General features: G+C 32.7%; 1 protein-coding gene across 1 annotated transcript; it reads right to left on the bottom strand.

The window, feature by feature from the left end:
• Positions 1 to 1,126: 1,126 nt before the first annotated feature.
• LOC126818279 (eukaryotic translation initiation factor 3 subunit E-B) lies at positions 1,127 to 12,549 on the bottom strand. The gene is made up of 13 exons (XM_050545596.1): positions 12,408 to 12,549; positions 10,940 to 11,057; positions 9,276 to 9,390; positions 9,030 to 9,072; positions 8,446 to 8,550; positions 7,906 to 8,031; positions 7,445 to 7,569; positions 7,170 to 7,290; positions 6,440 to 6,541; positions 5,115 to 5,224; positions 3,066 to 3,168; positions 1,649 to 1,783; positions 1,127 to 1,240 (listed from the first exon to the last, which is right to left on the bottom strand). Exons 1-13 carry the CDS (start codon positions 12,495 to 12,497, stop codon positions 1,217 to 1,219), a joined length of 1,317 nt encoding a protein of 438 aa, XP_050401553.1. The 5' UTR covers positions 12,498 to 12,549; the 3' UTR covers positions 1,127 to 1,216.
• Positions 12,550 to 12,679: the final 130 nt, after the last annotated feature.

Raw genomic sequence — 12,679 nt, 5'->3', positions numbered from 1 at the left:
TATTTAGCCAGGTGTGCCGCTATTTTTTCATGTGTTCCAAGGTGTGCAGCTGGCAAGAAAACGGTTGAGAACCACTGCTCAATGGTGCCCTAAGATTATTGGAAAGAGCCAATATCAATTCACCCCTTGGCGGTCGGTTGAGAACATAAGGTCTATCATTGAGTAAACTAGCGTGATTTCGATCCCACACAGAAAACGTCCTGTTTGGGGGGGGGGGGGGGAGAATATGAACAGCTGAAGCTGTGACTGATGTAGGCCATGATTTATTTAGAACATCTTGCAGTTACTCGGATGGATCTGTTGTATAAAACTGTGTCTCTCCAAGGTCTGCTACCTAGGCAGCCTAATGGTATCACCGGCCATAAAGAGCCACGCGGCTAGACGAATTTGTAACACGTGTAATCGTAAATAATCTAAACTCGGTTCGAAGGCAGAGATCAATAAAGGTAACGGTCACAATTAACATGGGCAAAAACGTTCTGTAAAGACAAACGAATTCGATAATTGGCTATCAAGCAGTCCTCCTTAATATGTGTCTAGCTTTACTATATTATTCAAATTTACTAGATTTTCGGACGGACGCTGAATTGCTGTATAAACACTTAATAAATTCTATAGACAGTTTCTTTCCTTTTCCACCGTTTTCCCCTTGAGGATGGTAAACTAGACATGCATGGATTTTAGCCACCCTAAAAAAAAGTAGTTCACTGCTGACAAGACGTCATCATTGCTAGGAAAATTACGACTATCTAGTTCCTTTTTCATTTTTGGAAACAGGTGGAAGTCTAACGGGATAAGAAAATTATTAGGATCTGCTTTAAAACGGGGCAGATTTGTCACGGGACATCAGGTATCTGACACGTTTCTGATCTGCAGGCAAGAGCTTTGGTACCCATCTTACAGTAATTTTTGTCATTCCTAACTTGTTGGTGATTATGATTTAAACCCTCTTATGAGAGATACCGACAATACTGGCAATATGTCGTCGATCAGCCATCACAATGTCGTTGCACCCAGCCAGCCCTCATATCAAGTTGCCGGCTTTAAGCACATTTTCAGGGGTCACATTAATCCTACTTCTTATTCCATTGAATAAGTTTTGGGGGATAGAAATCCAACACAACGCCACGTTTCCAAATTTTAATATTTCCTAATTTTGATAATTTATACATAATTTTTGTAACATTTAAGATAAAACTTGAATATTGCTGGTTGACTACTCTTGCATTCCCCATTGATTCTGAAGCAAAAAGAAAAAAAATAAAACACTGGAATTAAAATCAAAGAACATTTCAATATTCTAATAATGTATTTATAGTCAAATGACATTGGAAAAGTGAAATTTCCTTAACCCCTTTATCAAGCTATTCAAAACACTTATCACAATCTAAGACAAATACAACTGTTACAATCTTCCCTTATAATATGAACTTTATGCTGTAAATAGTCCCAAAGTGAGATTTGCCTAGAATATAGGCAGTAGTCCCACACAAGTCTGCCATCAGTGTAATTCTGGTATATTTTTCAGCATAAGTTAGTCTAATTGTTACTAATAAATCTCACTCTGTGAAGCATTATTAACCATATATATCAAAAGATACAATTACTTTCTAGTATTTTATTTAAAGAATTTGACTTCTACACTTACAACTTCTTGCTTGCTATGTCCCAGTTTTTTCTCTACATTCTGTGCTATAACTTGTGAGCGGAAAGCCAAATTTTTAGTTTTCTCAATAATTTGTTGGTAGGGTGAAACAGCTTGGGTTCCCATAACAACATGACCCTGAAATGAGAATATTTTTTAATCAACCTTGTCATTTATAATCATAGGATGTCCTAACATTGTCATGCACATTTGTAGGATCAACCTGACTTTGTCATAGTACAATCATTGGATCAACCTAATATTTACATGTTCAGTTGTAAAATTAACATAACATTTTCATGTGTAATCAACCTAACTTTGCCATGTACAATCATAGGATTAACATAATATTTGCATTTACAATCAACCTAACTTCACTATCATACACAGTTGTAAGATTAACCCAACAAAGTCATGCACAATTGTAAGATTAACTTAAAATTATCACATGTGGGTCATTCCATGTCAAGTGGGCCAGAGGTGGGAAATCAACCACCTCGAAAAAATCTGGAATAAAAATATGTTATTGAACTACTACTGGCAATCTCTAGATAGGCCAAAATTTGAGTCTATATCTTTTACTTTGTAGCTCCTGGAGCACTGGATAATCCAGAAATTATACAATTACACAAATTTTCTTTCGGTTTTCATGGCCACTGTGGCATGTGAACTCTCCCAAATTTGAGCCCTATATCTACTAGAAAGGTAAAAACAGGATATCTGAAACTTGAGTAAATTAGATACATATTTTGTTTCGAAAACTTATTAATAACAGTTGAAAATGTTATGGAACAAGGCCTCTGAAAATGAAAGATAATATCTGGGGCTAACACCACCATATGTCATTTTTGGGCTATCTTAAAATGAAGATAACTATTCTTGTTTGGGAAAAATTGGAAGGCCTCAGTAATTTCCGGAAGTTTACGGAAGTCGTCACAAATTTTTTGAATATGCCATTTTGAAGGCATTTATGTGTTCCTTATTCCTACCAAGTTTCAACTTGATACCTCAAATAGTAACAGAGATACACCATCTTGAATGTCGCAAATCTTTGATACTAAAACAAATCGAGTGAACTTCCGAAATTCGAAAAATCGTCAGTCAGAGCCCATATCGTCCAAAGAATCCAAAAATGAAAAGCTGAAGAAGATTCGTTGAGAAATAACCGAGATATGGGCAATCTGAGATTATTTTTTGTCCCATCTGTAAAACAATGACCCGATTTATATTTAATAAATAGAACCACAGAGGCCAACCACATTACTTTGGCAGAATGCTTGCACCATGCATGCACAGTTTTGGCTGCAAACTCTGACTAAATCTCCCACCACACCAAAAAAAACAAAACAAAAAAACACTTACGAAACAATACGTGTTTCGACAATACGTGTTACGTGCTTCCATAAATACATGAACCTACCAGTTTAGAATCAATCTTTGCATCAAGGCGTGCATTTCTGATTAGATTTACAATCCATTTCTCAGCATCATCTGGGGCCATATTTAACTTTTCTGCCAACATACTGCAAGATAAAAAAAACAAAACCAGTAAACAGTGAGTCTGAGTCCCAAAATAAATTGATGACACCTGTTAATTAATTGCACTTTTTGAAAAGTATCGAGCAATCAAACTGATTGTCTAAACTTTGTCTAAGCAGAAAATGTTCACGATCAAACTCAATCTATGTTTTGAAGTACCTGGTAGTGAAACTATACACCTTCCTCACTCTCCATAAGTTAGAATCAAAGTTATCTTGTCCCAAAGCATCAACCAATGAAATTGCTTAGCTCCACCTACTGAACATCTACACCAAGTTTAATCATTCTACCTCAATTAAAAGCAAGTTGTTGACCTATCAAATTGTTTATCATTACTTAGCCTAAGCAGAAAATTCTCATCATCGAACTTAGTCAAGGTATTGATGTAATGAAACTATAGACACCTACACCAAGTTTGAACATTCTAACTCAATTAGGAGAGTTATCGTCTTCCAAAGCCTTGACTAATCAGATTGAAGTCTCTATTTAGAAGCAGAAAATGCTCATCATCGAACTTAGTTAAGATATTGATGTAATGAAACTATACACAAAGTTTCACCATTCTCACTCAATAAGAATCAAAGTTATCGATCTCCAAAGTCTTGAAAAATCAAATTGCTTATCACTCTGCTTACCTCAGCAGAAAATGCTCATTATCGAACTTAGTTAAGTTTCATCATTCTCACTTAATTAGAAGTAAAGTTATTGTGTCCCAATGAACGCATCAGAAGAACAGACCCATTTCAATAAGTTTTCATGGAAACAACATATGAAAAGGGGAAGAAGGCAAATTAAGCATGATAAATATTATTTGAATTGTCTGTATTATTCAAAATAAATTAAAATTTAAAAAAAAATCATTAAAAGATATTTGCAGGTGATTGGAACACTAGAGAAATCGATATTCTTATAATTGAATAAGAGAATTAATATTTGTTGAGTCAAGGTCAAGGTGTTATACAAAGTGAGATACAGTGACTCAGGTTGACATTGATTAAAAAACAACAATAACTAGATTACTTATATTAGTCATTCTATTATTAAATTATAGCATCAACCAACGTAACTAATCTGGAATTTCATCATATTTAAAGTTTTTATTTAAATTGACACCTTTTTGACACATTCATCTGTATAAATGACAATACTAATTATGACTTCTTGTGAGGTAAGACTATAGATGGGTAATAAGTTAACTAGATTCCATACACACATAACACTGACTTCTGCTTCTAATAATAGCTGGCCTGCTGCCAGAATATGACAACTGTGTTAGCCATTAGTAAGAATATAAATCATAGTTCATTTATATATAACCACCCTGTAGACTTGCAACAAATTTTATTGGTATACTTCTAAGTAAGACACAACAGTCAAATATTTCAGTTTCATTACTACACAATGTAACATATACTGACAATGCTTACATTTATAATTTCAATTTTACAAACTGTAAATTGTTTAACCAACACCAGAAAATATATATTACAGTGACAATTAAAATTAATATTATTTTAACCCCATAAGACAGAATTACATATTCCAAATTTACATTAATATAAACTAATTAGGCACTGATGCAATTGACCATTATCTTTAATTAATTTTTAGAAGTATATCTTGACACATTAAATCTTAATCAAAGGTAGACCTCACATGTATTGTATTTCAACTGCCAATCATCCTTATCTAAATTTGCCAAGTAGCCGACTGTTTTTAGGGTATTGTTCTACATATTGTCTGCCAAGTGTATTAGACTAGGAATTTATTTTATCAGCTATTAATCTTTTATCTTCACAAGAAAATAAATAAGAATATCCCATTTCATGTTAGAAGATCTTATCAACGAAAACTCACAAATCCTGTCAAAAAACAACACCCACTAAAATGTTTGTAAAGGAAAATTTTCAGTGTGCCTGATTCAACTTACCCTATGCTAATACATTCATGTATACGACAGAAAGTCTCAAATATTAGCAGACGGGCATTTTCAATAAAATCATCTAAACACGCCACCAGGAAAAAATCATTACTTAATACCTGCAAAAAATAACAACACAAGTCTAAATAGGAGACTGATTGAATACATAATAGATAATTTGTTAGTCAAGATGAAGTTGTTTTTGATATGGCCAATATGACTCATGATCAAAATGATGTCTTCCATATTCTTAGAAATACAGATATTGAGTTTAATAGCAACAACAGTTCCATATTATGTATATTTACAAATTATCTCATCAAAATACATTTAAATTTAATAACAAAAATTAAAGCTGAAAACGGTTTATTAGATGGACAATTAAAAGAATTAAATATACTTTAGTGAGCTATTCTTTGTTTGGTGGTGAACATTAGATGGCTTTAACTTAAAGATGCATTATGTAAGTGCTAAATCTGCCTAATGCTGGTCTTTCGTTTGGCCTCAAAAGTTACATAAATTATTAATTAGACATTTATTCACATGCCAAGCTCATAATCAACTATGTAGACCATCGATTGGCTTTTATTTTCAACAGATTTAAACACGATTGCCAGTTGATAATTTAATTAAAAAATTGATAATCAGGCTACACTGTTCTTCTAACAGCCATAACTCTGCTCAGAATAAAGTAATTGGACTGAAATTTTCAACACGTTCTCTTTTCATTATTTATCTTTTAACTGTTATAGAGAGAACTGCTAGCTCTTTATGTAAATCTTACATAATGCATCTTTATGATATTTAATAAATTTTAACATTTTTGGGGTCCTTCATGTGCTTTGTTTAGACTTAAAGTATGTTTTTGGGGGTTTTTTGAGTATGGTCTACATTAGTCTATATCCACTCGCCTCAGACCAATCACTTTGTACACTGTGATATTTGCCTTTAAACAAAGCTTGGGAGACATCAGCTTTATGGCAAGGTTTGTTCATGGATGTAGACATGGCTTGCATAGATGGTAGACCTGTCCAGACAATGCTACACATATTTATGTTGTTGTTCAGGGCTTTGCCATTTTGGATTGTCTGTGCAGTTTTCTTTTTTTTAAGAACTCATGTGTGAGTCATATAAAACTTTTTTACAAAAAATTTAAACGGCTGATAAGTCAGAAAAAATATCTAGATAATGGCTTGGCAGATTTGTCTCAAATTTTGCGAACAATCTAATTTTAATATAACTGTATTATTAAATCACATAAACTAACATAAATACCCAAAGATACTTAAAGCAAATTCCTCGTAAAGGAAGTATTTGTATTTTCAGATACTTACAGTTTCACAGTCTCTTAATTTTTTCTGAGCACCATCAAAATCAAAATGGACATACAGACATTCTATGAATTCTGTAATAGGATCTTTGTATGTATAAGATTCCTAGAAAAGAAAAACATATACTATGAAGGATATTACTTTATATAATTATTGCCTTTCATGTGGTTGATGCATTTTCTATTTATAGCCCCCTCATATTTATGGAGTGACATTATCTGATATTTTATTAACAATCAGATATATATATGGAAAGCAAATATGAACAGTTTGTACTAAGTTATGTTTATCCCAGGTTCAAATGAAAGAATTCATTTAGGAAAGTGGAACATTTTATTTACTATTTAATAAGGGAGTTCCACGGTCATTGATCGATGAAATTTAAACATCAGCATGAAATATTTACCAATCTCATGTTAATTTCATGTTGGTTAATTGACTATAACAGCATTCTACTCACAGACATGCCGAGATTATAGTTAGTCCCATTATAAAAGGTGATTCTTTAAATTCAGAGCTTGCATATCTAATTCGAGTATGTAATAAAACTGTCATTGTTCCACTAACAAATGTGTTGAAAATTGCATGGATTGATCCTAATTACATTTAATTAAGTGAAACAAACATTATACAAAACACACAATTTAATTTTCTTTTTAAGAAATAAATACTGTCTTGTTAGTTTAAAATAATTCCAATTTTTAAACTGCAATATTAAATTGAGAGAACTTACATGTTGAATAATTTTCACTAGATCTTTCATACAGCCTCTCCATCTACCTTTATTAGTAACTACAGCTGTGGTTAAATATCTCAATATATGGGGACACATCGTTTGTATGGCATTCAAGTAACTGAAAACCATAAGAAAGTACAAGTTATCTCCCTTGTAAAACACAGCCGTCAACTATTGCACAAATTTGTATAAATCTAGAATAAAGCTTGACTTTCTTGGAAAGAAATTTACACGAACAGCTATTACATGATCAATACTTATATTGTACCTACCTCTGTTCATATAAAAACATATCAATAATTGTATCTCTTCCTTTTGCATGGTTAAAGAACACAAATAAACTCCAGTGTATTAACCAGGTTCTCTGTTGTAGCAGTTGTAAATCGCCAGCAAATGTCTAAAATATAACAATACATAGATTAAAAAAAGAAACCAGAACGAATGGCTACAACATGTAACTTGAATAAATTGAATATTTTAATGCAAGATTTAAATAATTAAATCAGAATCAGACATGCTACATGTAAATCTGCAGCAATCTTGACAAAAAGCATACTGATCGAATAATTATTGAAGTTATGTTCATCTAAATTCAACATACTTTCTGTTGATTTCACATCCTCATCTTATCAACCCTAGCTTAGCGCCTTCATTCAAATTGCAGAGTTAAATATTTTTAAGAATGATGAATATCACGTTAGATGATTGATAAAAAGTTTATTGTTATACTTACATTATGATCTATAATATCTTTCAATCTATTCAAATCTTCTAAAGCGACATCCCAATTCTGCATAAGTATTTCTGATGCTAACTTTCCCCACAAAGCATTCATGAAGTTTTTATCATTTGGTGCAAGCTATAGTAAAAGAAAATTACAAGAATTAATCAAGCTAGTCATATCTGACAAGGGAAGAGTACAGACAAGCAAACATAATCTACATTCTTATGTAGTTTAAATAAAATAAAATTGCTTAGAAATTCAAACCACATTTTGGAAAAATTACCAAACGCAATTTTGCTACAAAATTTCAGCTATTGTGCTTTAGAAGTAATTTCTAAAGTGTGATATATTTGAGTTTACTATTTTTAAGCTTTAGTGATAGTGAATAAACAGAACCTACTATTATTAAATAAAATTCATAGTTTAATGACAAATGTTACAACACAATGGGAATTGATTCTTGAATAACTGTCAAAATCGGTGAATTACACAACCATATTTGACTTTTAGACTATTGAAAAAAGGACAAAGATCACAGTTAAAACATACCAATGCTCGAACAAAGTAGAGATATTCAGCTGCTCCAGAATAATTACCACATTCATACTGAAACTTAGCGTAGTTATACAATGTCTCAACCATGTCGGGTCTAAACTGAAAACAAAATTTGAAAAAAAACCACAGTTTTATTAATAATTCAATAAAGTAGTTCATTTAAAAATACAACCCAAACCTCCCTAATGAATAATTTAAACAGACATTATGCCTTAATTGTTATATAAATTATTAATTAGACATTAATTAACTTACAAAGATCATAATCAACTCTTGATGCCATCGGATGACTCCAATTTTAAGTAGATTTAAATACGTTTTGCGGTTGATGATTTAACGTAAAAATGGATAATCGAAACAACAGTAGCAATGACAATTGTATCGCCGATAACTTGGCTCAGAGTGAAGTAATTTGAGTGAAATTTTCAACATATTCCCTTTTCAATATCTACTTTTTAACTGTTATAGCAAGAACTGTCAGCTCTTTATCTAATCTTATATAATTCCCCTTTAAGGAAATAACTTGTTTATTTTATAAAAATAGAAAAATATTTGTTTTGAAAGATTGAGTTACATACCCCTTTCTCTTGATATAAAAAGTCACACAACTGTCGACCATCTCTGCAAAATTAATATCCTAACTATACTATTATTTGCATTTATGTTAAATTGAATTTAAACATTTATTATGCATATACGTGGCTAAAGAGTCATGAAGGAAAGTATAACTATTAACACTTCCAAGTCTTTTTGCTTGGAGATGCATTACCTGCATTTCTGGGACTTACTAAATAACAATGTTTTGTTTTCACAGCATATATTACCTATTTTGAATAGTTCTGGCCACTTCTGGATCTTCAAATATTTTAGTAATCACATCAGTAGCTGCCTGTAATGTTTTTAACTCATTTACAACCTGACCACGTTTGTCTTTTAAAACTGAAACAAAACAAAAATCAATAAACATGATCAATTAAGGAGGGAGCAACAACTCCTGTGCTGCAGCAAAATTTTCCCACATAGCACACTGCATAGGCATGGCATATTTACATTGATTAATCAATCAGCATTGACGTTTCTTGTGGTTTACACAGTTCCATGCATGGCACAGTAAGTAGTTGCCGTAACAATGGTTTTATTGGCTAATACCTCACACCATCCAGAATGCATTTTATATAACAACTGTTCCAGATCCTAGTGTAGTACAGACAAATAAAACGAAATTTTAAACTATAAAAAACGAAACGAAATAGGATCTGTGTTTTAATCACATTGATTAAATGGCTTCACCAAACAATAATCCGTAAACTGCATGTTGACATGCATCCCTCGACAAGCATGCCATAGACAACAGTACAGTACCAATCCATAAATTAGTGCGTACAAAGAAAAGCCTTTCGGGAAAATATTAGAAATGGCAACGATCAAAGCAGGATAATTAAAGCTGATTAACCGATAATCCCGATGGTATTGTAGTATGTGCAAAGAAACCTTACGGTTCTTTGGTGGATGCGGAAAAACATGAGTTGTCAATCATCGATAATTTTGGCTGTGTGTTGATAGCAATTATTCCGTTTCACGTAAAAGACATTTAGGCTTTCACAATTATAACAAGCGGTTGCCATGCAGGATACGCCCACATTTTGCAAGAGATGGATTGAGAACAAGCTAAAAACAAAAGCGATTTTTTGTACAATCAGGGGCCATAATCCAGAAAGTTATGGTCTGAAATGTGCAAATATCAAAAGGGACTGAGATCTTTGGGATATAAAGATATGTTTTAAGTTTCATCAAAACTGGATAAAAATTGTGAACTCTAGAGGGTCCACAACCTTGGTATTACATACTTTTACACAATTTGCGTACAAAGAGCGGCCATTTAACCCCATTATATTGATGTGGAACTAGCGGAAACAAATCACTCGAAAGGATAAAATGGAACCCAAAATTATTTTGTTTCAAGGCTGGCCTGCTAAAGCAGTTTCTTTTAAATATTATTTAAAAGGGATTAAAATAAATAATTAGGAAACAAATAAATTTTTATCGTAACTGAAATTCAATGCATAAATACAAATGTAAATGGAGTTGCACTGTTATAATATGATTCCTTTTGGTGCTCTACTTTTACAAGACGCTGTGTCATGATTGGGGAATTTTCCACACAATTCATTACAAAAGACAATGGCCAGCCAGAAATTTGTCAAATTTATAAGTTAGAAGTTAACAATAAAACAATAACACAACAAATATTTTATTTTTCATGTAGTATTCTATAAAGTAAGGCGTACAAATTTGATTCAAAACACCCTGACTGACATTCTGCATTTCATCAGTATGGAAGAATATTTAATGAAGCAAAAATTCCCCTACAGTTTCTTCTCACGCATTTACTTTTTGATACAAAACATCTTTCCCCACATTCAAGATTGTGATTGCTCTATTATATTGCTTTTATTTTCAAAGAATTGAAAAATAAATAAGTATAAACCTGTAGGAACTTGTTGATCTGGATACAGGTTTTGATGAACATCCATGGCAAAATCCACCATGTTGGTGTTACTGAGTAGATCAAGCTTTCCTTTGAGCATCTCTTTATCATCGTACAGCTATAAGATATATAGAACAAACATGTAATGAATAAAATATACCTTCAGCAAAGATGTTTCGCCAAATCACTTTCAATATGTCACATTAATTACATAATTTATGTTATGATTTAGGTCTAGGCCTATAGCAAATAGAGAAATGGGGTTTAACGTCCACTTGACATAAACTAGGTCATTTTGGGACTAACATATGGTTCAATTTTATTTCAATAGTTCGCTTGTGCGTAGGGATCTTTAGCAGTGGGAGGAAACCAACGAGATTTGACAACTGGGGAATATGAAAACTGGGGAATAAAAAACAATGCCAGTTCAGAGTTGACTCAATGACAGACCTTACATGTATGTTACAGCACACACACGCTAACCAGTTGACCATCCAACACCCCCCCCCCCTTCGGCCTATTGCATTACAACAACTCCACAAATATCATGCAAATAGTTTATCCTGTCAAGCGCACCAGTTCTTCTGGGTTAGGCTACATTTCATTGCACCATAGGGCCCAAGCTACAATTGACAGTCTAAGAAGATGCCTTATGCAAGTACAAATAGGTCAAACGCACAAATTATATCATTACAGTTTGTATTGAAATAAGTAATTCTATCACAAATAGTGAAGATTGGACCACTAAAATAGTTTTGAAGCGATATTTCTTGTAATAAACCCGCATGGACAGGTTGAAACAGTATTAGAACATTTGGATGCTTAAATATTTGTTACTTTATTATTAAAATAAAGTAAAAACAAAAGACCTTATTTTTATATTGAGGGCAGGTGTATTTTTCTGCAGGGCTAGCAAATTTTGTCATGACACCTGCCCATGGGCTAGTGGTTCAAAAGTGAAATTGTGCACCCCTGATGGAAAGTGGCGTATGATCATGTGAGACGGAGTGCGCATGCTATTTCTAGCTGGACAGACATTTTAAGTTGGATAGGAGAGATATTTCGCATAGCAGTTGGGTTTCATCAAATCATATAATTATGCAGTATGGCTTCACCTTTATTTCTTCAATGGGAATTGGTTTATTATTATATATCAAGTAGTGGGGTCAGTTTTATGTGGAAATTAAGGGAGCTATAGGCCAGTAACATTTTGGTAGTAAGTTGACTAACTTGCTCAAAGGAACTGCTTAGAACGATACACTACTGTGGCTGCAGTAAGACGGAAGACATCAGTACATGTAGTTGAACCATTTCTACATAGGGTCCATGCTGACAATTATTACGCCGACGGGTATGTCAATATGGTCAAAATGAGCAGGATTGTCCTTAGTTTTAAACCGAATGTATCCTTAATTTAATCGGTTATATTTCGTAAAAAGATAATACAGACAAATGACACCATACTTACTTCTTTAACAGAGAGAAACTCTAAAAGGGGGAACACTAAATGACGATCTAAGTATTCGCCTAAACGCGTGGTTAAATCATACTCCGCCATTTTTAAGCAATACTTGATTAACAAGTCCTTCTTTACCAGACATCAATAGAAGGTAATATCAAAATGAAGTCTGGGTAATCAGGATAACATCGTTAAATGCGAAACCAATCTGTTCTTGCAATATTTTTGAGAAAGAAAACAGAATATTTAATATTTCATCAACATAATTGTTATTTTCTATT

Source organism: Patella vulgata, chromosome 4, assembly GCF_932274485.2.
Source record: "Patella vulgata chromosome 4, xgPatVulg1.2, whole genome shotgun sequence".
NCBI lineage: Eukaryota > Metazoa > Mollusca > Gastropoda > Patellidae > Patella > Patella vulgata.
Note: the sequence above shows the minus strand (reverse complement) of the source record. Positions and strands in the feature narration are given on the sequence as shown.

What these genes read in the sequence shown, in the direction of transcription:
- LOC126818279 (XM_050545596.1), bottom strand. Translation starts at nt 12,497, where the DNA reads ATGGCGGAGTATGATTTAACCACGCGTTTAGGCGAATACTTAGATCGT. An exon ending in AGTTTCTCTCTGTTAAAGAA is followed by an intron (nt 11,058 to 12,407) that starts GTAAGTATGGTG and finishes TATATCTTATAG; the next exon opens with CTGTACGATGATAAAGAGAT. An exon ending in AGATCAACAAGTTCCTACAG is followed by an intron (nt 9,391 to 10,939) that starts GTTTATACTTAT and finishes GTTTTGTTTCAG; the next exon opens with TTTTAAAAGACAAACGTGGT.